Source organism: Temnothorax curvispinosus, unplaced genomic scaffold (genome assembly GCF_003070985.1).
Source record: "Temnothorax curvispinosus isolate PA1 unplaced genomic scaffold, ASM307098v1 QBEX01005011.1, whole genome shotgun sequence".
Classification (NCBI taxonomy): Eukaryota; Metazoa; Arthropoda; class Insecta; order Hymenoptera; family Formicidae; genus Temnothorax; species Temnothorax curvispinosus.
The window spans coordinates 663,642-687,041 of NW_020214791.1; the positions used below are offsets into that span (position 1 = coordinate 663,642).

Here is a 23,400-nt window from a genome sequence, read left to right on the forward strand (position 1 = left end):
ACAACGCGCTGAAGAAACCGAGACACGTCGACATATGAAATGACCGTCATCGACTCGTTGTCAGGGTAGTAAGGACCTTCAAACTCTCTCAACAGGAGTTTCTTTCAGAAGAGCTCGCGTTTTCTCGCGGTTCGACAATCGACCGTGTCCTTGGCAAAGGATCACGACTGAAGGATTCACACGCGAGATCACGCGTCGCGAGAACAACGGGCCGCGTTGTTCACGCGGCCACTAATCGCGTCAAAACACGCGTTAAGGATCACCCGGCCTAGGAACAGACAGCAGGACAGGGAACCGACGGACGCTCGGTCGGACGGACGGACGGACGGATGAAGGAACGAAACCGGACAGACGCAGCACACGCGGCGCGGAGAAACCATGTTGATGCCTGCCGGCTTCGGATCAGGTTGAGTGAGTTGTTCCGAGTTGCTCACCCTCCCCTTACGCGGTCCGTCTACGTGTCTACTCATGCAAGATAATGCCGACTACTCCGGATGTCCTCGCGACGACTCCCTTCTTCGGCGCGACTTCGTAATTTCGATTACGTGGGAGAAGAGTCATGGACCGCGTTTATTAAAGCTCGACTTTTATTTATAGCTCAATAACATTCGTATTTTTCATTTTATCTTTTTATAACAAATTAAATTAATTTTAGATATTTATGTATAACATTAATAATTTGCATCCTTGGCATCTGCAGCGACGATACAAAGAAGAATATAAGAACAATTCAATTCATCTTTCCATTATACGAATTCTGTATTGTTGTATTATTTTATTTCCGCGCCTATACAAAACGGCCAACCGAAAGATTAAGCGAATTAAGTTATCGGCAGGTAGAAAAATAGCTTTACGTACCTATTTACATATACTTTCGATTAGACTTAAGTCTCAGGCCTTTTTGAAACGTTCGCTCGTAACCGGTCACTATTGCGTGGGATAACATAACCGGCGCGTCGTTTTAGTGGCGCTTTGAAGTCGGTAACAATTACTTTTCTCGGAACATAAGCTGAGAAAGTTCCATAGGCACTAGAGAGTCGACTGGAGGATAGAGGTACCATTTAGGAGCGAGACATTCCTGAGTGATTCATCTGTGCAAAATAATACATATGCATGTTACCTGGTGAGGTAGAATTATGCAGCCGTGAAAAATCCTCATATAAATCCTCGAAACATAAATCGTCACATTTCTTACATAATATTTCACTTCTATTTACTGAATTACTTAACACTGGGACTTACGCCAGAGACTTAATGTAACTTGATTGTGTCTTCGAGCATTTAACGTTAACTGAACAGATATTGTCTAGATTTTGATCTCGTTCACGAGATATCACCTAGTTATATATCGCATTGTGTAGGAAGTGAGAATATGGCACATTTAGCCGCAGTATATCTATCTTCCTCGAGTACGTCTTTTGCGCAATTGCGCGTATACCTGAATTCTAATTCGCTCAATTTGTCGGCACGACGGTTTCCTCGAAGCGGCGGAGCTCGTCCGATAACTCATCCGCGAAATGTGTCCCCCGGTCTCGTTGACCGAAAGATTTACGAGCACACGATGAACGAGGAAATTCTGCCACTGCTTCTCTGATACGTCCTGTGAATACGCCAACCGAGCGGAAATAAACGTCTCGTAAACCTGCTCGGTGCTCGAGAAAGAGAGAGAAAGAACGAGAGACCCGATGCTCCCAGCATCCTTTTTTTTCTTTCTTTTAGCGAAGTCTTTTACTCTCGAGACGCTTGGAAACCAGGGAAACACCGCAGAGAGAACCAGCTTTCCGCAGATTCTATCGGCGTAAGAACACGATAAAGCAGTGTTCGTCGCAGCAAGATTCATCGCAGCCGATCGACGCAACCTTGAAAGCGATATCCTCTCGCGTGATAAATGTAAAATCGTCTTTTTAAGTTGACCACGTTATAAGAAAAAAAATCTTGGGGGATTGAAATTTTTTAGTATAACACGTTTCATATCTCCTAAGCTAAGATACCGTCTTGGAAACATTATAATTTCGTCTGTATAGCGTCAGAGATTAATGAACGTGAGAATATAATCTGGGAGCGAATCCGCTCGAAATCGCTCGACACGTTTCACCTTCGTGAACCGTCATTTATCAGCGCGGATCGATTCTCAATCGTAGGAAGCGCCGTCGCGACATCACCGTGATGATGTCCGATATCTTCGAAGACGCATTGCTCGCGTTCCGGACGGTCCCAATGGACCGTCAACCGCGCGACTCGATATCTCTCGAGGCGGTCGCCGGCAAATTACTCGGTTACTCGTTCCAGGAGACTACTACCAGGGTACCTCGTGACTCTAGCCAACTCTAGCTCAGATAACTATCAAGCTAGTAGTGGCGTATCAATCGATATATGCGTATCGAGCCGCTGCGCTTAGGGCCCAACGGCGATGTAACCCGCAGATATACCCAATGACTCGTTAGAATCAATCCCGGTAGGCGAATGTGATTTATATTTTACATCAAAATTCTATCTAACTCCGGATATCTCGCATTCCATCTTTTTCTCCGCTGAAAAGATTTTTCTGTAAATAGTTCTGTATATTCCATATACGATCTGAGATTCCATTTGTTTAACTTACAAAGACATAAAAAAATATTTCAGAAATGTGTTTTCAATCTGCTATATATGTGGAAAAATAAAATAAATAATGTATCACGCACGATATTCGTCGATTTAGGAACGGATTAGAAACAAAACTATTTTTAAATGCACATTTAAATGTGCCAAAATGATCAAAATGATTCTTTAAGACAATTTAAGTTTGTCGCATCGCCTTCTTTGCGAAGCAAGGATGCTCGAACAGTCGCAGCTAAACTTTTTGTTCTTTAATAAGCTTTTGGATAGCGCACGTCGTTTTTAATCGCATGTGACACTTCGTGACAATGTCGCATGATGATTTATCAAATTACTCATGCCAGTGATATAAATATTACGCTATATTAAAGATTGTTAAATAATCTGCTATTATTAGAAATAATTTGAAAATGCAAAATTATTTTCAGTATTATAATAAATAATTAATTAAAGCTAATTGATTAAATTAATTGAAGCAAATTTTCGATTATTCAACGCGCATTTTAGTGAACAAATTTCACTTTAATCATCTATCGTGACTAGCCAAAGTTAAATGCGCTGTTCCATAACTTCCGAGTCTTATTTCCACGGTTCATTGTTGCCTCGGAGCGACATGCCGCAATAATGACCGTCGAACTGTAGTACGAAACGTGCGTTTATGCTTGAAACAAGGCAAAGAGAACTAAAGGCGACTGTTTAGCGATTGTCTCGGGCATGTTTACGATTTGTTCCTTAACGAGAGCCATTTCTCTCTCGCGTTGGTCCTATTCGCGTACCAAACATAATCATCAATCATTCTGCCGTCCGTTGGAACTCTTTCCCATGAATGTTTGGATTGGACGTTTCTTCGAGCGGAACACACGTTACGCGATACTCTTTGAAGTGGCGCCTTCTCGAATGCGAAGCGAGAGGAAAATCATGACAGAGGTTTCAATCGAGCGGGAGATAACAATATAGCCTGGAGATTTCGCACTCTCCGAAGTGATCGTCGTAAACTGATCATCGTCGTTAATGTCAACGTTCGATAAACTGGATAAACGATGATGACGACATCGCCTTCCATTCGTGCAATCGAACACAACGATACAGAAAATAAAAAATTTAGCAACGACACATGAATAGAATTGCAAAGAAAGTAAGAATCTTAGATTAAGTGCAATAATAAACAATTCATTATTTCATACTTAATATATAAAACTATATTCGTGCTCTTATATTTTTTTTTACGTAAGAACAAGTTCTTGGTCAATCAAGGAATTTTAATAATATGAATTGAGTCTGCAAACAACAATGTTGCTTTAGTCGATCTTTCAAATGTTGACATATTTAGATTATGAGGCTTCATTGTCGATTGTTCTAAAGATCATTGTCGGCAGGTAGTATGGTTTTTACATCCAGTCCGCGCGTAGAGATCATAATTGATTGAATAAACGTCGGGTATCGATAGGTGGCACACAGTGGACATTTTCCCACAGCTCGGTCCTAGGGTTGACCCGATAATTATACTAATGCGCTTTGTTTGCCGAGCTCGCTTTCCGACATTAGGGAACAAGTTTGAGAGATCCTACCCTCGAAAATAAAGAGGTGCGTCCTAAGAGTCTGAAAAGGAGAAGAGAGGCCATAAAAGATAACGTGGTACGTGCTATTTGATTATATTTCTACTCGACACACACCAGATTAACTAATGTTGAAGAACGTGCTGAAAGTCCATAATAAAATTCACATTTCGAGACCAACGAATTTTAAATTTTACAAGACGCGACGAATCATGAAATGATAAACGGTGCATTGAAAAAAAAATTTGCTTATTTTTAGTAAATATATTTACTAAAATTAGATTTACTTAATTTAAATAAATAATGTTAAATTGTAAAACTTATTAATTTGATTATAGTAAACTGAAGCATTAAAATCAGAAAATGTTTTCATCTTGAAACATTTACTTGAATCAAATTCAGGTTTACTATATTACAGTATAATAGTTATTGAAATATAGTAAATAAATTTTTAAAATACTAAATCCGAATCTTTTAATTTTAGAAATGGCACTTTAATAAATATTTGCTTAAATTCACGTTTCTAAAATTATAAAAATAATAAATAGTGTACTTTAAAAAAATAAATATTTTTTTTAGTGCAATTTATTACATTTGAGGAAACGTATACTGAAATAAAGTTAATATATTCGACAAAAAAAAAGGAATATTTTATTTGTAAGCATTTTTAACTCGACGAAATCCTATAAGTTCGTAACGACGCGCGACGCTGCTAGATGGCGTATGATGGGAAACGTTTCTCAAATTTAAAATATATCCAACTATAATATATAAGCAGACCCGCTGCGAGGCGAAAACCACAGAGTCCACTATCGTAAGTGGAAGAATCCCTTCTCTACAAGAGTATCTCTTGGCGTTTGGATGCCAATTTAGTATATGTTTTAAAAAATTTTTAAAAAGTTTTTACTTATAGGTAAAAATAATTTATAGAAAAATTATTTTCTTAAATTAAATAAATATTATTAGAAAATCGCTAACTTATAAAAAATAAGATTCATATCTCTATAAATATTGACTATATATTGTACAAAATACTTCTTTAAGTTTATGAATTTTTTACTTAATAAGAAAATGCATTTTATTGAAAGTAATAAATATAATTACAAAATTACTAATTAGTAAAAAATAAAAATTACATTTCAATAATCATTGACTGTATTGCAGTAAATACTTGTTATAATTAATAAATTATTTTCTTTATTAAGGGAATTATGTTTTTTAAATAAGTAAATAAGTTTCTTATTTAAAAAAAACGCGTTCACAGTTGCATGCAAACACGCGATTTACTAAAATTAAGCTAAATTTTTTTTATTTTAGTAAATTTTTTTCTCAGTGTGGATATATCTCGCATAAGTTTAATTGATTGATCGATCGTTAGGCCACAATTGATCGAAACATCGTGTTTGCCAATATCGAAGGTATGCGCATGCAGCAATTCAAGAACCATAATGACGCAGCAGGTAAACATACAAATACGAGATACGAGAAACGATTAAACGTTCCCGTTCCATTCCCAACAGCAAGAAAATCGTTAAAATCACGTTTGATAATCTGTTACAATATCCATCGATTTCTCCGGTCTTTGGCCGCACCGACGTACATTGTACGTCGCAATCGCTAACGCCATGCATTTACTTCCGTGAGATATCACGCGTGTGTCGGGGAGCAGAAATAAACGCTGCGTATCATAGCGTACACACTCTCCGAGAGCGAATAACAAATCTGGTGAAATCAATCTAAACAGATAGAATGAGGACGAGCTTATCGCTCCACTATAATCAATACTTTCTTGAAGGAATAACTTATTGTTAATATAAAATATAACAGAAAATGATTCAATTAAAAGCAATTAATTTTTACAAATAGTGATAATACATTAAGAATCAACTACACTACAGCGTAAACCATCAAGAATCGTAAAAATAACTATCTTAATTTGACCAGTTTACAATTGCCATACATGCTGCAAAATATTTTAAAACTTTTACAGTTTAATGATTTCTAAATAATAATCTTAATGATTTCTAAATGATAATCGCGCGTGAAAATGAGACTCTTCTCATGACCATCGTATATCGAAATGAAGTGATTTTATATATTTGGTATATAGCGTTCCGGTCACACGTATAATTGCCTTGAAACACAAACGACCCAAGATTATCGGCTTGAAGAACGAAGAGGCTTGTGTCGCATCTAGAAACTCCGCTTTATCGAATGAAAGTTCGTAAATCAGGCAGCGGCGCTATTATACGGTCAAAGCTTTCAGGCGGGCGATCGATTGGCCCGATATAAGGGCGAAATAGTCGATTCGTTCAATTAGTAATCTGATGCATCGGCTATGATGATTTAAACGACGCGACGCGACGCTTCTTTAGGAAATGCCGATCTACCAAGACGACCGACTCTCAACTTCGTCATTTGTCTTCGGAATAATCGTAATCGGGCGTTTCTTATTTCACCATGATATCGATGCAAGTTTTTTTTTTTTAAAGCTATGTCTCATAATGTTCGTGCAATTTGCAATAATTAAAAGAAAAGAAGGTTTCTCGTAACAACAAATTAAAAGTTAGCGCAAATAATTAGTGTTTATTATCCCAAAGTTCTACAGTCTAATTAATATTTAGTTAAATGTCATAAACATACCTATTCTAAATCCTGAAACAGGAGAAATACGGCGTATATATTTTTATCGAATATTTCACAATCATTTACAGCAAGGACACCATTTTGTGCTGTACAAGACAACTTGTTTAATCAACTGACATAATCTATTGTTCGACTTGGCAGCCATTTTCGTATCTGTAGTTTCAGGAGAGAGTCGAATTGATATTATTATCGGACGACAAGTGAAAAAATACATCTGGCGAACAGGTTCGAAGTAGTGAGTCCTGCGAGCTTTTCGTAGCGAGGAGGACATTTAGAGCGGAAGGATACGCTCGAGTGCTTGATTAATAGTTGGCTGTATAGCCTACATTGTCGCGATTTTGAGCGCACGAGTCGACTTTACGGTTGAAATCCTATACGTATCTCATATATGACGGTTTTGTTTCAATTGATAATCGACGAAGCGGAATTCCGAAGAAGTTTATGTCCATCCGTAAATTTATAGGTGATAATCGTATTTGCGGCCGCGCATGTTCGGTTGTGGACGCCGAGAAACCGTTACTTTTTTCGTCTACGAATTTATCAGGATTTCCCTCTGGATCCTAAATCTAAATCGCCAGCACACCGTGTTGAAACGTCGCATAAATCGTCCGTGTCCCTTTTCCGCGTCTATCCGCTCGACTCGCGTTCGTTCGCGTGAAGCTGAGATTAAAGAGAAATCAGTGAGTTCCATGCGACGTATATCTGAGATCATGAGAAATGATTTCCCGTTTAAAAATTTTAATCGATGATTTTCAAATTAAACGATTGCAAAATCTCGGAGCACTCGACTTCGCGTTGCATTATCACTAGAAAAATAACTTTTTAATTGCGTCAATCAAACTGCTCACGCTAAGTTTACTGCCTGTCGTGATATTAATCAGACCACATTCGACTGCGATCATTATTTGCATATCAATATTCTGTATGTATTATTCCAACGTATTCCTGGGAAACGGAGTTAATTTTTCCGTCGATGTAATTATTGACAGAGATTTAGTGTCGCGATTGTATTGATTGATTCTTTCCGCGACCATTAGACATTGATGGCGGTTACTCTCCCGTAGCTCGTAGCGTATCAGATATCTGCGTATATCGGTATTAGTATATCTCTTCTTTGAACGGAAACGTTGTAGATAACGCGAAATAAGTTATCCGCAGAATCTAATTTAAACGCGATTATCTGTTAATTGTATATAAAACATTTGTCGTATATAAAATATTTCAACAACTCTGAAATGTAAAACAACGTCAAATGATGAAACTTTCGCCATTTAATTTCGAGATTGAAGAAATGATCTAATCTATTATATCATTGAAGAATGTTTTTATCGCTTAAAATATGAAGCCCAAATTATATATGTGTCCACAAGCTTGTACATTTATGTATCGATATATGTGCGTGATATTTAGAGACGAAGAAACGGGGGAGGGGGCGACTATTCATTAAGCCTGTTCTCGTTTTCGCTGCACTTCTGAACTAGTGCAATGAGTTAGAATGAAAGAAAATATATTTATTTCATTCTAACTTATTGCACCAGTTCAGAAGTGCAGCGAAAACGAACAGATTGTCTCGCGTGGGTCGGCCGATCGGGTTAAACGATTTAAGCTCGAGTGTCATGTAAAAATCGGCAGGTGCATCCATACGGGATCGAGCCGGCCCGCGCCGTAGACCCTGTCCCCTCCGGGTGAAAGTCTGCGTATTTCGCCATTATTCTTTCGCGAGGCTAAAATTACGGACAGTGTGAATCAAATGAGCCGGTAATGCTGGAACGCATATAGCCGCTAGCTACGGCATTCGGTGACTTATTGCGGGTTGCTAATCGACATTCAATGTGTGTGCGTAGGTGGTCCCACGCCGTACGAAAGCTGAGCACAGCGGATGAGGCAAACGGAAATCCGGACTACGAGAACTTCGAGAACTCCCTGACACGAGTAACGTACATTTTTTACGATATTTTCACGCAATATTCTTAGATAATAGATAGATCGTATCACGTACGAGTGACAAGTATTCTCAGAAATTATCCTGGTTATCTATACTGTTTATTGCCACGATGTTTACCTGTAATATAACAAGCGTCTCCCGTAATATATCAACGAGTATTTCCTGTTGAAAAATCAGACGTTCGCTTCCGTTGATTAACGATAACGAATAGCGTAAACGAGAACTCCGCATGGCGTCGTGTCGCTAGTTGGAGATGCGAAGTGTCCGCATAATTTAGCGTCGGATACGGGTTAGCGGGGATCGGATAAGCGGCCGGTATTCGCTAATTACGTATCTATCAAGTCCCGTATGTATTCGCGACGCTTCTAATTGATGCAGTTCGCGGACGGAATATGCGCTAATAAAGCGTGTCCCGTCAATTAAAAAAGAAATTAAAAAACCAATAAAACACTCGCGTGGCTAATGAGCTCTTAGTCATTCGCGCGATTCGGGAACAGGCATTATCGCGCGGATTTTGCGAGGGTAATCGTAAATTAGGTCCATCATCCACGCGGGCGATGCTCGTTGCCTCCTCTGCTCTCGGCATTAATCGAACGGTACTTCCCGCGCGGGCGCGATTAGCGCCGATTAATACCGGCTGTCCTCGCTCGCTTCCCGGTAATCAGAATTTTTTCGAGGAAACGGTACGATCGTGTACCGGCCGTCAGAATTTTTCCGCGCGCGCAGATAGCGATCGTGCGCCGGTAATTAAATTTTTTTCTTGGACTCGGATAAGGATCATGCCCAGGCGATCGGAATTTTTACGAAGATCGTGCGGCGATCGTGCACGTCGGATTAAATCCAACGTGCACAGCCGAGTAACGCAAATCCGATCCATAAATCGGTTCCGCCTTAATACATTACATATGTAGAGAAATCGATTCGCAAGAATAAAGGATGTTCTCTTTGGTGGCGGTGAGAGCCCGAAATAAATCAAATCCAAGAGAAATTGTAACGTAAAATTTTAACGCGACGGAGAACCAGAATTTTTGAGCGAGCTATCTGTCTATATAAGTCGCTAATTATTATTTATTTATCCACGACCGGCGATAAATCACAGGTTGATTCTTCGCGGTAGTTACGTCGTCTAGACTATTGTTCTTCCATTGCTGCGGGCACATGCACGCGAACGGGGTAATGGAAGTCTAAATGTCAGCGTAAATATTCGGCCGCGCGCACGCCGCAAAATGGTCGCGTTGGATTTCCGTTATTTATGCTCTGACGGCCGTCGCGTTGCGGTGTGAGGACCGTATTCTCAAATATCCGTCTGGGTTCGCCTGGGTATATCGAGAGACGGACAGTGGCGCTTTTATGCCAGCGTTAAAATTTTATTGTCGCCTCGAATCCGCGCGCACAATCTCGCGCGGCCCGTATATCATAAGTGGGCGTAAAGTGACATCGTTACTTATAAAATCAATTGTCATTCGCAAAACATGTTGTCGCGAAATGCGCCCTCGCGTCGGGTTGTTAAGCGAACTTTGTAAGGGATAACGGCGGGCTTTCATAAACGAGGGTTATACGCGCGGCGAATACCGGGGCCAACTACGCCAATCGAAGGCGGTTAGACCACTTGCGTGTTTGGTGCAATGGGAAAATCACGCGTGTCGTATATTTCACTTCAGCTTTTTTCGCCCTTATTCTATCCCAGTCTGTGATTTATCGCTCGTAATGTTCTATAGTCTGCATCTTACGTCACGTAATCCTTAGAGCTTTAGACATCATTCTTCAATCGCGCCTCATGTAGATCGCATTTACAGTCGAAAAAGTAGTTTATAATTATAGGATATCAAACGTAATTTCGTTTGATATCGATGTATATGCCTCTACGTATCTCAATCTTACACGCAATTGCAATTTATTTCATTGGCGTTTCATCGCGGCAACTCCCAACGAGGCGTGCCGAAACACCGCATTGTGCCGGGCACGCTGCATTCAATCGCATTTACGACGCCACTTATCGCAAGTGGCGTATAAACGCCTATATAAGGTACCGATCATCCCCGACTACCAACTAATTCGCACTCCGTTTATGATTTTGATAAAGCGTCCCATGTCTCTGTGACGATGCGTTTACGGATGCGACGATTCGTCCAATTTATTAAATGTAGAAATGATTGAACGCTTACTCACTTGAGTTACGTGACAATACAAAGTACGACGACAACGAAATAATACGAAATACCAGATCAAAAACGAACTCTCCGAGGATCGTTCATTATCTCGTCGTCAAATTATCTCACCGCATATTTCTGCGGATGGTGAAATGAGATTAACGATTATATACAATCGTCTCGTGTATCGCTTCTTGACAAATCGCATCCATTGTGTCGAATTGATACACAGTAATTCGATACCGTCACAGAGGTCTAATAAAAGGACCTCTTGTACTTAGCCAAAGATACATAACGTAAAATTGATACCGCTAACGACGTGCCTGGAAAATGTCAAGTGGCGCTTTCCACAGAGCCATGTCGTAAGAAGTGTCTCTTTATCAGTCTGCTTTATAGGTGAGCGTAAATAATCGTGCACGCTAAACAAACGTAAAATTCTTCCGAGGAATAAACCGATTATAAGAAGGACACGATAATGGTTACGAAAAAGATCGTAAAGCACGGGCGAATACATTTATGTCGCAAAGTAGTCATAATATGCCGAAGTAGAAACTGAATAACGAACGATAAAATGTGTGAATTTATATGTCAACTATGATAATGTCATTCGTCGCGAGAATCAAGAGTCATCATACTTTTTTAATTCAATCTGTCGTCGATACGTTTACTCGTTGAAATGTCTATTAATAATCCTCCCTGCAAAGCTGTCAAGAATAGCAAAAGTATATAAGCTCATACACTTATTTTTTCATGTCTTTCCATATCATTCTGAATAAATTAAAACTATTATTATATTTAAGAGCTACATAAATTGCTTAAATTATTAAACAATTAATATAAATCGAAAACTGGACGATGCACAAAATATGTGTCAGTAATTATTATTTTCTGTTAAAATCTTAACCGCGCGAATGCAAATATAATAGCTATCATAAAATTGAAGATCCAATATTGGCAGATAACATAATATACAGAGCTTGCATCTTACACACAAAATCTCGCCTAAAATAGTCCCCAGTAAAACATACTCCGGCGTATTATCGTTATGATAGGCAGAATATAACAAGTATTATCTACCGACACGTAATGGCAACTCCTCGCGAGACGGAGGCTCGTAAACTTATCGCGAACATCTTTATAACAATCATTTTGCAGATGGGAGCCCGTCGCGGTTTCACCCGCTAATCGCCGTTTAATTTACACCTCTCGCAACGGTACTTACCGACGACGAGATCGTGCAAAGTTTGCCGCAAAAGGCAGCGTTAAACCGCGAACGAATCGCGAACGGACAATCGCGTCGCGGAAAATCACATCGCGTGACTCGCGTCCGAGCGAAACATCGCAATGCGTCGCGCTAAGTGTTTGTAGATAAAACTAAATTAGCCGAATAATGAGACATTACGGACAGGATGAAAGAAACGCCGCTGTCGCGCGCAGTGCAACGGTATAAATGCAAAGATGGAAATCGCCGTGATGACTCGTAGCCGGTTCATGCCGAACGCACAGGCGCGTTCACCATAACCGCGAAGTATGATATTACAAAAATTCTCCGATAACGACCCTTCCCGTACGACGACCGTTATGAATTATGACACTCCCGCGACGTTAAACCCTAGACGGTCACGGTATGTGTCAAATAACCGCAATTCTTATGCATTGTGAATATTACGCATGTAACTAATATACGAAAGCTTTAGTTGTAGAAATGTATAATTCATTTACGCCTGAATATATTGACGCCGGGATATAGCGACAGTGAATTTACTTCACTTCATATTCGCGCAGGTGTCCTTTGCGTTAAACAACCCACCGGGCCGTTTTACAAGCGACCCTTCGGCAAACGATTAATTATTACATCTCACGGAACATTTCCGCCTACGGCGGGCTGCAAATTCGAATCTGTCCCATTTGCTGATATCTCTATACGATCGAGATGGTGTACGATCGCAGGACGTTCTCGCGGCGATGAGTACGATTTCGCGATTTACGTTTGTGTGACATAATAGCGAATCACAATCGCGAAAGATTTCCGTTTCCGCGGTGCGAGATAACCGTTAATGATATCTTCGAGCGATCGTTGTCCCGCTGCGTCCAATTAGTCGCGCTAAGTTATGAATGTCTCAGCCGCGAAAGAGTTTCCGCGTCGTAAGTCACGCCTACGAGAATTGCGGTTTCGATGCTCGGGACGTATCGAGAACGGGCGTCATCGATCGGTTAACGCCGCTTAAAAGCTTCGATACGCGTTATCTTGAAAGTGGAGTGTTCATTATGCGATAAATACGTGCCTAATAAGAAAAGATCTATAATACATATAGGTATCAAGGAAACGCGCACTATTTTAAACTCTCCATCCTATTTACGTGCTCGTCTGACGAACGTCGACTGGTGCCAATATCCGAGCGGTACTCGTATACGTAAGTCTCGATCTTAATCGAACGGCTACACTGTCACTGTCGGAATGTAACGCCGAACTATGTTGCAGGCGGGCTCGAATTCTCGTTGCGTTTACGATTTCGACACGAATTCCATCTGTACGCGAGCGCGCACCGTCGTCTTCGAATTCCCCCCTCGAGAGAGAATTCCCGGAGATCTCTGCCGGATGGGATACACAAGTCGTGAAGAGAAAGTGTCCACAAAAACGGGAATTATAATGCTCGCGGTGTATGTCACCCGTCTTTCCGCGTCGAGTATTCCGTACTTAAATTTGAATACGCCGGGATGTCATCGAAGTGCTTCGCCGTCACTCGGAAACGCGCGCGCGCGCGCGCTTCTTCAGCACGGTATTTCACTACTTGTAGCACCAACGTCGTCGCGAATGCTTCACCGGTTTATTTTTCATTCGAATATTTTCGTTCTATCGTATAAGGGCGAGAATGCGCGTGGCTCGTATCTTTTGTCAACTCAAGTGACAACGGCACGTTCTTCCTGCCTCGTTCTCGACGTCTTGAAACACTTCACGAATCGTCCCCAATTATATCACATGATACGTCAAACGCTAATTGACATAGAACGCAATAATATCGTCTGATGTAATCTCGAAGCACTGAAATACTCCAAAATGAGTATCTATTTGCTCGGTCTAACGGATAAAAATTATTCGTAGGTTCATAATCGCAGATAGAAGTAGTATATCAAGATAGCACATACTGTAAATAGATACAATTATAGCAAGTATATGTGAACGTGCACAAGTAAGTAATAAGCAAATATTTCATAAGTTTCACGTTTGAATTCTCACGTGAGCAATTATAACTTATCTCGACGTCGAGATCGGATTCTGGCCTCGTACTGTTGACGGGTAGATTATAGGAGTTCAGGAAGTACGTCGCGAAATGATACATTGCTTCCCCTGAAATAACGAAACATCAAAAGCGTCGAGCGTACTGTAGATTCGCCAGCGCGTTTTCACACATGAAACTGGAGCATTCGAAACTTCCAAATAGAACAAATCGCTAAACATGTCAAAGGTACGATAAAATTCGTACGTAAGCGCTTTTGCTGATTAATCTAAGCAGGAAAAATAAAAACATCCAGGGGATGAGATACGAGGTCCGGTTAGGTATCAAATCAAAGACAAACTTTTCGGCGAGGCCATGGCTGAGAAAATGTCTGTGGAATTGGATCATACAAGTTTGTTATTTCTAATGATGCGTTATTTCTAAAACCGAGGACTCGTTCATACGACGCGTTTAGCCGTGATTCATCCACGGGGCGATCATTCAGGGTGAGGTGTGCAAATTCGCTGCATGCCTCGCGGTCGGACGCACCGCTTGTCGGCTTAAAACGTTAAGGCGGATAAGCAGCCGCGACGAAAACGCGACGGGATTTCGCGCGAGACGGAGAGACGGACAGCTCTCCGTCGGACTGTCACGCGCGGCACGCGGCATGACTAATTAATCCTGAGCCCTACAAAGGGCTATTTCGGTCGATCGGCCGGTGATCGACTTAGCGACGCTCGCAATTATCACGGCCGCGACGAATCCGCCGTCGCGAATCGCCGAGAAAAGCCGGCCGGCGCGGCGCGGCGCGATTTCGATCTCGCGTCTCTCGTGCGACCGCAGCAGCCGGTCGTTCCACCTCGCAGGTAAATTTATCTCGTTAATTGCGTCGCGATCGACCAATCGACGGGCTCGCGCCGCGCCATTGGTCCGCGGCGTGTGCCGGTAACGGTAGGTGAACGGTACCGTAAGGCTGATCCGGCCGGTTTCGTCGACGAAATCGATAATCGGCTTTTTAACGATCGTCGGCGGTTTCATCGAGAAGAGCTCGTTGCGCCGCGCTCTCGTAACTTTCTCTCATGTTCGCCGCAAAGAGTAGCGCGATCTGCAAACGTCGCGATTTCCCACGATATCCAGATTGGTAGGGATTTTAAAATTGACGGTAGAGAATGTAAATGGTGGATTACACTCATTCCTCGCTTATCGAACGCAATCGAGATCGATCGCTTCATTTCCTGGTTGACATAACAGTTTAATACGTTGCAAAAAATACCGACAACAATCGTATGCTGGGAAATATTAGAGATTACTAATCTTGCGGATGTGACAGATAATACGTTTTCAAGAATCGCGAGAACCTTACAGATAGTTGCGCTAAAAATCGCCAGCTGATATCTCTTGAAGATTGATAGGAGACTACTTCGCGCTTTTCTCGATAACACAACTATGTGTACATCTTCGCGGGGTGCAGCGAGGAGAAGAGGGAGATACTAGACTCGACTATATCGTCTCCATGAAACTCTGAGGAATATTATCGGACAAGCCGTTATCGAGCACACGCATTCCCCAGATAAAAGACAAAACCATTCTCCGCCTCTCCTTCTGCGTCCTGACAGGACGTGGCGCCCGCGTGGGCGTCGCGAAAGAATACAGGTGCGTCTGTCTCGATAGGACATAGGATGTCTCTATTGAAAAGCACCGTTCGTTACTCCGCGTAGGATCGTTTCTCGATGGGAACAACGAGGAGGCGCGTGTACGACGTGGGCTTGACGTATATCTCCATCGAGGCATTTGTCATCGGGTCCGCGAGATCGATGTTCCTCGCGAGCGACAGCGACGTCGAAAGAATTAATGACTGGCGAAATAAATGGCCGCGTGAGCGACGATAACGAGAATTCCCATCGATTACTCAGCGGACAACTCCTTTTGGCGTCGTCCAGCCGCACATAAATTTTGTACGTACGACGCCGCGCGGTACGATTTCGTCCAACGTATCCCTTCTCGCGAAGATCGCGCTCGTGCAGTCGCGAACAGTGCGCGGCTGAAAATAGTCGTTATTTGTACGACGACAGTCAGTGGGCAGGATCCCTTTTTCCCGTTTCTTACGCTCTACCGCCCTAGCCACCCTTAGATCCGCCACGACGTATCTGCTACGTTTCAAATGTCCCGACAGTATCTCCGGCGCGGCATCCGCGCCTATAAACACGTACGGAAATATACTCCACTCTCCCCGCAGCGCGGTTGCCCATTCAGGCAGCCCGTAGTGGTTAGTTTCATTCACAGCTAATCCCCACCCCCGTGAATTCCGCGCGTTTAATACGCGTGCATGTTTTCGGGCGTGCGGACGGACGTGGCTAAACAAACTGTATCTGTACTTAGGTCCCTTACGGGGATTCGATTAGCGGCGTCAAAATTTTACCGATAAAACCGAAGGAAAATCATAATTAATTTTGTTAGAATAAAAAACATCGCGGAATCTGCTTTATCATTGTGTCATTTAACGAAGGCCATCAGTCGAGGATAACGCCCCGATCGGCGCTCCAACTTGCAACGATAAAATTCTTGTCGCTTCAAAAAAAAGATGAAAAAACACGACGTGTGCTCCAATTATAACGCGATCGAGTAGATTGTAGCGCGAATCGCGCGTTGATTGCCTCGGATGACTTCGTTATCTCTTCTCACGTGCAATTATATTTATATACATTTCCCACCTATCTTCCCGCATCGAGCTTATGCACAATATCGCACAATTCCAGCCAGATACTTCGAGAACTTCTATGAATACAAGATATACGTATGTCGAGTAATTAGATAAATCTGAGCTTGAGATATATAACTCCGCATTTATCTCAAACTTAGATGTGATCCTTTGATATTATTCTTTTACTGGTATTATTCCCTCGTATAAAGTAGATACGCGTGCATGAACGATACGTTGAAATAAATCATAATGAGTAAGTCGCTGAGCTCGATTCACTTTCAAGTCCCGTTAATCCGTCCGTCGTTATTTTAACTATCGAAGATAGTTTAAATGAAGATAGTTAAAATAACGATGGATTAACGGGACTTGAAAGTGAATCAAGCTCAGTGATTTACTCATTATGACATATATATGACGTATCTACTTTATACGAAAGGGTAACACCAGTTTATAGAAGTGAGACGAGCGACGTGTCACTGCTCATGCGAGCAGTTAAAAATCTCTGAAAGCCGCTATTGACACGTGGTAACATATTGCGGGAAAAATGCGTCGTTTATCTCGTCGGATGATGCTCACCGGAGTCGACGTCCAGACGTGCGCGCATGTCGGATGTGCACTTCATTGCACACTCCGTGTAGCCGTTTTGCCCGTCTCTCGCGGGCATCATGCCTAGATGTACGTAAGGTAAACGTACCAGTGGCCGCACACGTCCCAGTCGCCGCACACGACTTTAATGTTTTCAATTTATTAAGCATTTCGTGAAGAATATTGCAAATTTAAAAATTGTGTAGGGATCTACAATACGTTATTGTAATAACAAACAAATTTGAAGTATAATTCTGCACGGATTACCATTTATTTTAAATTGTTTATTCGGTCTCGCACGTCACGGCTGTTCGGATACTGGTACAACCCTGCGAAGTTCGCTAGTCCCAGTAACCGCACATCGCGTAGCACGCTGTTTCTCGATCGATGCAAAGTTGTTACTACGGAATTAATTCTGGTGTTTCGATTAAAAGAAAACAAAATATCGTGTGGAAAACCGATTGATAAGTAAGTACTCATTGTTGATAATATATCTGCAATAAATCTAATGTGCATGCTGAATCTGTGCAACCAGTATCAGAAAAATTGTTTGCTGTTTACATGGAGAGGTTATGTTACGGCTGAATATATTTTGGTTTAAGGCTGCGGTCCACTTGACGCCACAAATGCTTTGAAGCGTTTTTCTTCTCCTTCTTTCTTCATTGAAGGAGGAATGCTTCGAAGCATTTGTAGCATCAAGTGAACCGCAGCCTAAATATCGTATTGTGCGGACACTGGGTGGGACATACCGAGTAAAGGCTGTGCGGACACTGGTACATTTGACCTTTTTATCATTTTCGCGGCATAAATAATAAATGACTTAATATTAAAATAAACATTGCATGTGTTTTAGAAACTAGAAACCCTAAGCTTCAAGATGGTTCAAGTCATTTGTACCAAGCATGCGTCTAAATGGGCTAAATTTGTATCACAATCTGAATTGTGGCTTAAGTGTGCGACCACTGGTACATTTACCTTACGCAATATAGAAGGGAACTAATCGAGGCTCATGCAACACGTGCACGCGCATAGAGGCGGACCGCTGCACGCTCCGCGTCGCGCGCTAAAACCAATAGTAAAATGCGACTTGATAGATGGTCGTCATTTGCGTCGCGGACAGCGACGATTAATAAACCGATCTCTCGCAGAAGCGGCAAGTGGCTGATACGTCGCTTTATTAAGGATGAAAGGATACAGCACGGTACCACGTGCGCTTTGATCCTTTCGTATTGAAAGACCGTAACGACGTGACGACGATAGAAATGTGGCGAGCCGATAGCACGAAGCTATCACGCGTAGTAAGCTCGTTGACTATATTTCGCGAGAGAGGATGTAAGAGCGTTACCTCAGGGTAAGACGATTTTACTTCACTCCGTGAGATCGACGCGGGTGCAGGCAGGTGGGAGGAGGGACCGCCGAGATCGCTCAGAGCGTTAATAAATCGACGGTCGCGCGCCATGCAATCAAATCCGCCGCAATCGGCCTCTGCAATCTGCGCGTACGCGTACGTGAAATCGAGAAGAAATGGGGAGGAGGTGTATGAAGGTGGGGGGACTGGGAAGCTGCCGAAATTACAGCCATTATCGCGATAGAGGTGAGAACCGACCGATGTTTGCTTAACCCGATCGGAAATCGACGAGAGGTCGAACACGATCTCCTCCCCCGATTCCGCGTACCGATTCTGACCGGGGAAAGGAGTAAAGAGCAAACACAAGAAGAGCGTTGTTCACCCCGAAAGATGGGCGGACTGCGCCGTTTAACCCGCGAGTTAACGGGGCGTATCCCGCGAAACGGTGCAACCACGATTTACGATCTCACGTTTCACGCTCGCTTCGTCTGTACAAGGTGATTTCACTCAATCGCATTCTCTTGTACAATTTTAGATTAATAGGTACTATAAATAATTAAAAAAAGATAGAGTTTGAGAAAAATGATAAAGTCGATCATCATTTATGATGAATATATTCATAAATAATATCAACTGTTAGAAGTTTATTATAGCGATCTATTGTTGAACAGAAATGTGTACAGTTCTATGGATACACCCCGTATATTGCTCTCTGTATCTTCCTCTCTCTTTCTTCCTCATATCTTTAGCGACTTTTCCTCTCAATCCCTCGGTTCTTTCATTTTCGTTCGACGCGCACGCGGATTATTTCGCGCACACGACTGATCATCGTCGAAATGTGTACGGCGCGGCAACGGGCACGCGTTGAGGTTGAACATTTTCCCTCAAATTGTTTGCACACGGCCGATGACGTCGAGATAAAACCTCTCACGCACGCGTCCGCAAGGATATCGCGTTTCCCGCGTTTTTTGCCTCCGTTTTTTTCCTTATCAAGACTAGTTAGCTCGGAGTCTCGTTCCTAGCTCGTATTATTATATATACTTGATTATGTTAATTTCGAACACGCGGCGCAAAAAAAAATTAACGGCGCGACTCGGTGGCCGCGACTGCGGTCAATCAATAAATAATCCTGTCAACGATTCTGCAAACCCGGCGCGGCGGGATGAATAATTACCGCGAAATATTTTCACTCAGCTGTGAGAATAAATGCAGATCGATCTATTACTCCATTCTTAATTTATACAATAATCAATAAAAATATATTGCCTCTCTTGAGTTCACATGTCGGATACGTGTTACGTTCGAGAATATTCGGATTAAATATGCTAACATTTTACGTCGTATTTAACGTTTATGCGGAATTTCTTGTAAACACTCACCAGGAAGTAACGTAGGGACTCCGGCGTGGCTGCAACTCAAAGTCTATCAAAGTGTCCAGTTTCTGCGATATCACGAACGTTAAGTTATCCTCTAACTCTTTCCTTATGGGGACTCTCACGATCTTTCAGAATTCTTGGTCGAAGATCTTGAACGATTAGACGTAACGATCAAGGATATTTGCGAGCGGTTCGTGTGAGGCAAAAAAAAAGAGCGGGAAGTCGCGCAAGTCACTCGACGTATACACTCCTCGAGATATTATTGTCGACGGGTTTGCTTTCGAGATCTAAGCAAATGGATGATTCTCAACTGTATGAGCTATCGAATGTAACGGTACCGGACGTTTCGCGCGTTCGCCCAGAGAAATATCACTCGATCCTCTTCCTCGTCGTGACGCCGGGCAAACTGATGGAAAAATTTGTTTCACCTTGAACCCCCCAATGACTTTCGCCGTTCTCGAATCTCGCACGACCTCCATTCACTCTTGACGTAAGTCTAAATTGCCACTCTCACGTTGCATCGACGCGATACCCCTCGTCGGAACGCATAATAATCGCGTGGCCGTTCTTCCGAGCTTCCGAGAAAATCGCAGATGGACGTCCGTGAACTTCCCCGAATCGCATGGGTCGCGAAAGAAATCGGCAGAAGCCCGTTGGACGAATTTCAAAAGCGAGACGCGGCGGGGTCCTCTCGCATGGCACACTTCTACACACGCGAGAACGCGTGTAACGTTACGCAAATACAGGCGACACGTATGTACAGACACGTTTGATCGTGAAATAGACACGTTGACACCATCCGGGCACCGAGAGTGAAGATCCGTGTCGGAGTCGCGAAGCACTTGGTTTCTCACCGCGGTAACGAGAGGCGGGAAGAAGATCGTAGATGAAGGAGGCGCAACAGGCGTATTATCTCGGAGTGTAAACGCGCTTCTCGCTCGTTCTTGCCTCTAGTTTCCGTTCCTTCGGAGAGAGAACCGCGAAACGCATAATTTGCGTGGATTACCACCGAGATATACGATGGTCCCGATCAAGAAAAGGACTGTACGTCACTTCCTTTCCGATCAGGCCCGGCATTGATGCCCTCCGGCTTTAACAACGCCAAACGGGGGTCTTAAGCGTTGTCCTCCCGTAATTATATTCTATTCTCCTCTCCGCCAGTGAAATGACGAATCGTTGCGGTCGCAACTCGTAACTGCTGCTACATTCCACGCGCTATCTCCACGCTCTCGGCGATAAAATAAACGATTGCCGATCGCGCGACGACGCTACGTCGATGCCCAGCGTGTCGTTGGCACAACACCGTGTCGAGAGACGATCGATGGTGTTCGATTACTCCTTTTCATCGTTGGAAGTATTTCTCGCGATGTTTCCGCCGGGCTCTTCGCGCCTTTCTTCCACAAAACCAGTCAATCGCGAGCTCGTCGGAGAAATCGTCGTCGTTTCGGAAATAGGACAGGATTTTCTCGATCCGCGTGATCGGCTCGACACAATTGCCGATAATGGACACGTGTCTCGCGGCTGTTGTTCTGTTTTTCTCTTTTTTCCCCGGTCGCGCACGGAGAAAGACGGGGTCTCGATGGCGCCGCTGCTCGGCGTTCTGTTCACTTCCTCCCGCGAGAAAACCACCTCTTGGTCACTCGGCGCCCGTTTACGTAATCATGCCAAAAACCGTTCGTCTCCCTCGCGTTTCCGCGGTTCGGTGTACAACAGCAGCAGTGCGCTAACGCGTTAATATACGTATACACACGGAAAAACGACCGTCGCACCGTTCAGCACCGTTCGAGGCGCCAAGTTTCTTCTCGCAATCGAGGCGTCAAACTGGTACCGCAAACGCAAACGACATGAGCTCGATAATTACGACGCGTGCCACTTCACAACTTCTACAAACGTTGTCCGCCGTTAGATCAGAATTTCTCAAAACGAGAACTGGTACTATCCCTTCGATTATCCCTGACACTCTATTCGACCGCAGTCACTTTCACGAACTTCTTTTTTGTCGTTTCCGCTCAGCGGAAAATCACTGCTACCTTTCAAACGAATCGTCGGCGCGGACGAGCGACTCGGAATTCGACACGTCGTGAAATCGGAACCGATACTCGCTGTAATACGTCCCCGACGATAAGAGAACGGCGGCACTCGCGCGGAAATCGGGAATAGCACTGACTCGCTTCGGTCGAAGCGACGCGGCGATAGGCAAGGTCCTCCCGCTGCGTGCTACCGCGCGCAGCGGCGATTTCTCGGGGGACGCGAGTGTCGCGAACGTCGGCAGGGTGAGAGCTACTTTAGCCAGATGATCCCTTGGTCATTGACGCCCTTTAGACGCGCAATGAACTCCTTTCGGATAAAACCGACGAAAGAAGCGGCGGAATACCCAGGGTGATCAACCTCGTGAAAATCTTCCGTAGCGACACGGATTTCGCGCCTCGATCGAGCGACCGCTCACCGATCGTTTCTCGATGCGACAGCGACAGTCTTCCAAGCCGATTGCTACGTCCGCAACGTTCGGCGATGCGTCTCGCCTGCTGTTCCGCTCGGGATGAGTCGCGGCGCTTGCCGCACGTCCCCGCACGCGCCGGGGTGGCGACTCGGCGATCGACGATGTGTACTCCTGCGATCGTGACCAGGTCGACGGGACGACGCATGGCCATACGGCAGAGACACCGTGAGAACACCGGCGACGACCGTCGCTGACTGGCGGCTGGCGAGTGGCGGCGCGGCGCGAGCGTGAGCGTGAGCGAGTGCGTTGTGGCTTGCGCGCGTTGCGAGTGCGATGTGCGCTCAGCGCTGCTGGCCGCGCGCGTTGTGTGCTCCGTCAGCTCCGTGCTCTCTCTCTCTCTCTCTCTCGCCGGCTCTTGCCACGGCGCGACACGAGCGCATCGGCATCAGTCGGCTCCTCTCACAAACCGCCGGCACCACCACCAGACAGAACCCCAAAGCCCGGCACGTCGCATGCTCCCACTCTCCCCGCACCGCGGGCACCGTCTTTCCCCACCATCGCGTCGGGATGCCGGCATCCCCGGTGCCGACGACGGGAATCTCACCGGCACGCGAATAACAAGCGAATTTTTTCGGCTGGTCCCTGCGACCCGCGTCTACCCTCTCGATCCCGAGGTAGCTTCTCGCGCGAAAGTGCGACGCGACGCTCTGCAGGTTTTCTAATAGTCCGATTATTCATACTTTATATAGTTACTAAGTTTAAGCAATGATAACTGTAACTGATTTGCTGTCAAAAATTTTGATCGGAAAGTCTATGCAATTTTTCTTAAGATGATTC

General features: G+C 43.8%; 2 protein-coding genes across 2 annotated transcripts in view; one reads left to right on the plus strand and one right to left on the minus strand.

The window, feature by feature from the left end:
• Positions 1 to 8,713, plus strand: part of LOC112454335 — a 53,028-nt gene extending 44,315 nt beyond the window's left edge. Inside the window, exon 4 of the mRNA XM_025015654.1 lies at positions 8,645 to 8,713. Coding sequence (XP_024871422.1) covers positions 8,645 to 8,683 — 39 coding nt within the window. The 3' untranslated portion in view covers positions 8,684 to 8,713. The remainder of the gene's footprint in view (positions 1 to 8,644) is intronic.
• Positions 1 to 22,807, minus strand: part of LOC112454333 — a 65,510-nt gene extending 42,703 nt beyond the window's left edge. Inside the window, exon 1 of the mRNA XM_025015647.1 lies at positions 20,127 to 22,807. The gene's annotated coding sequence lies outside the window, so the exon portion shown is untranslated. The remainder of the gene's footprint in view (positions 1 to 20,126) is intronic.
• Between the last annotated feature and the right edge of the window lie 593 nt (positions 22,808 to 23,400).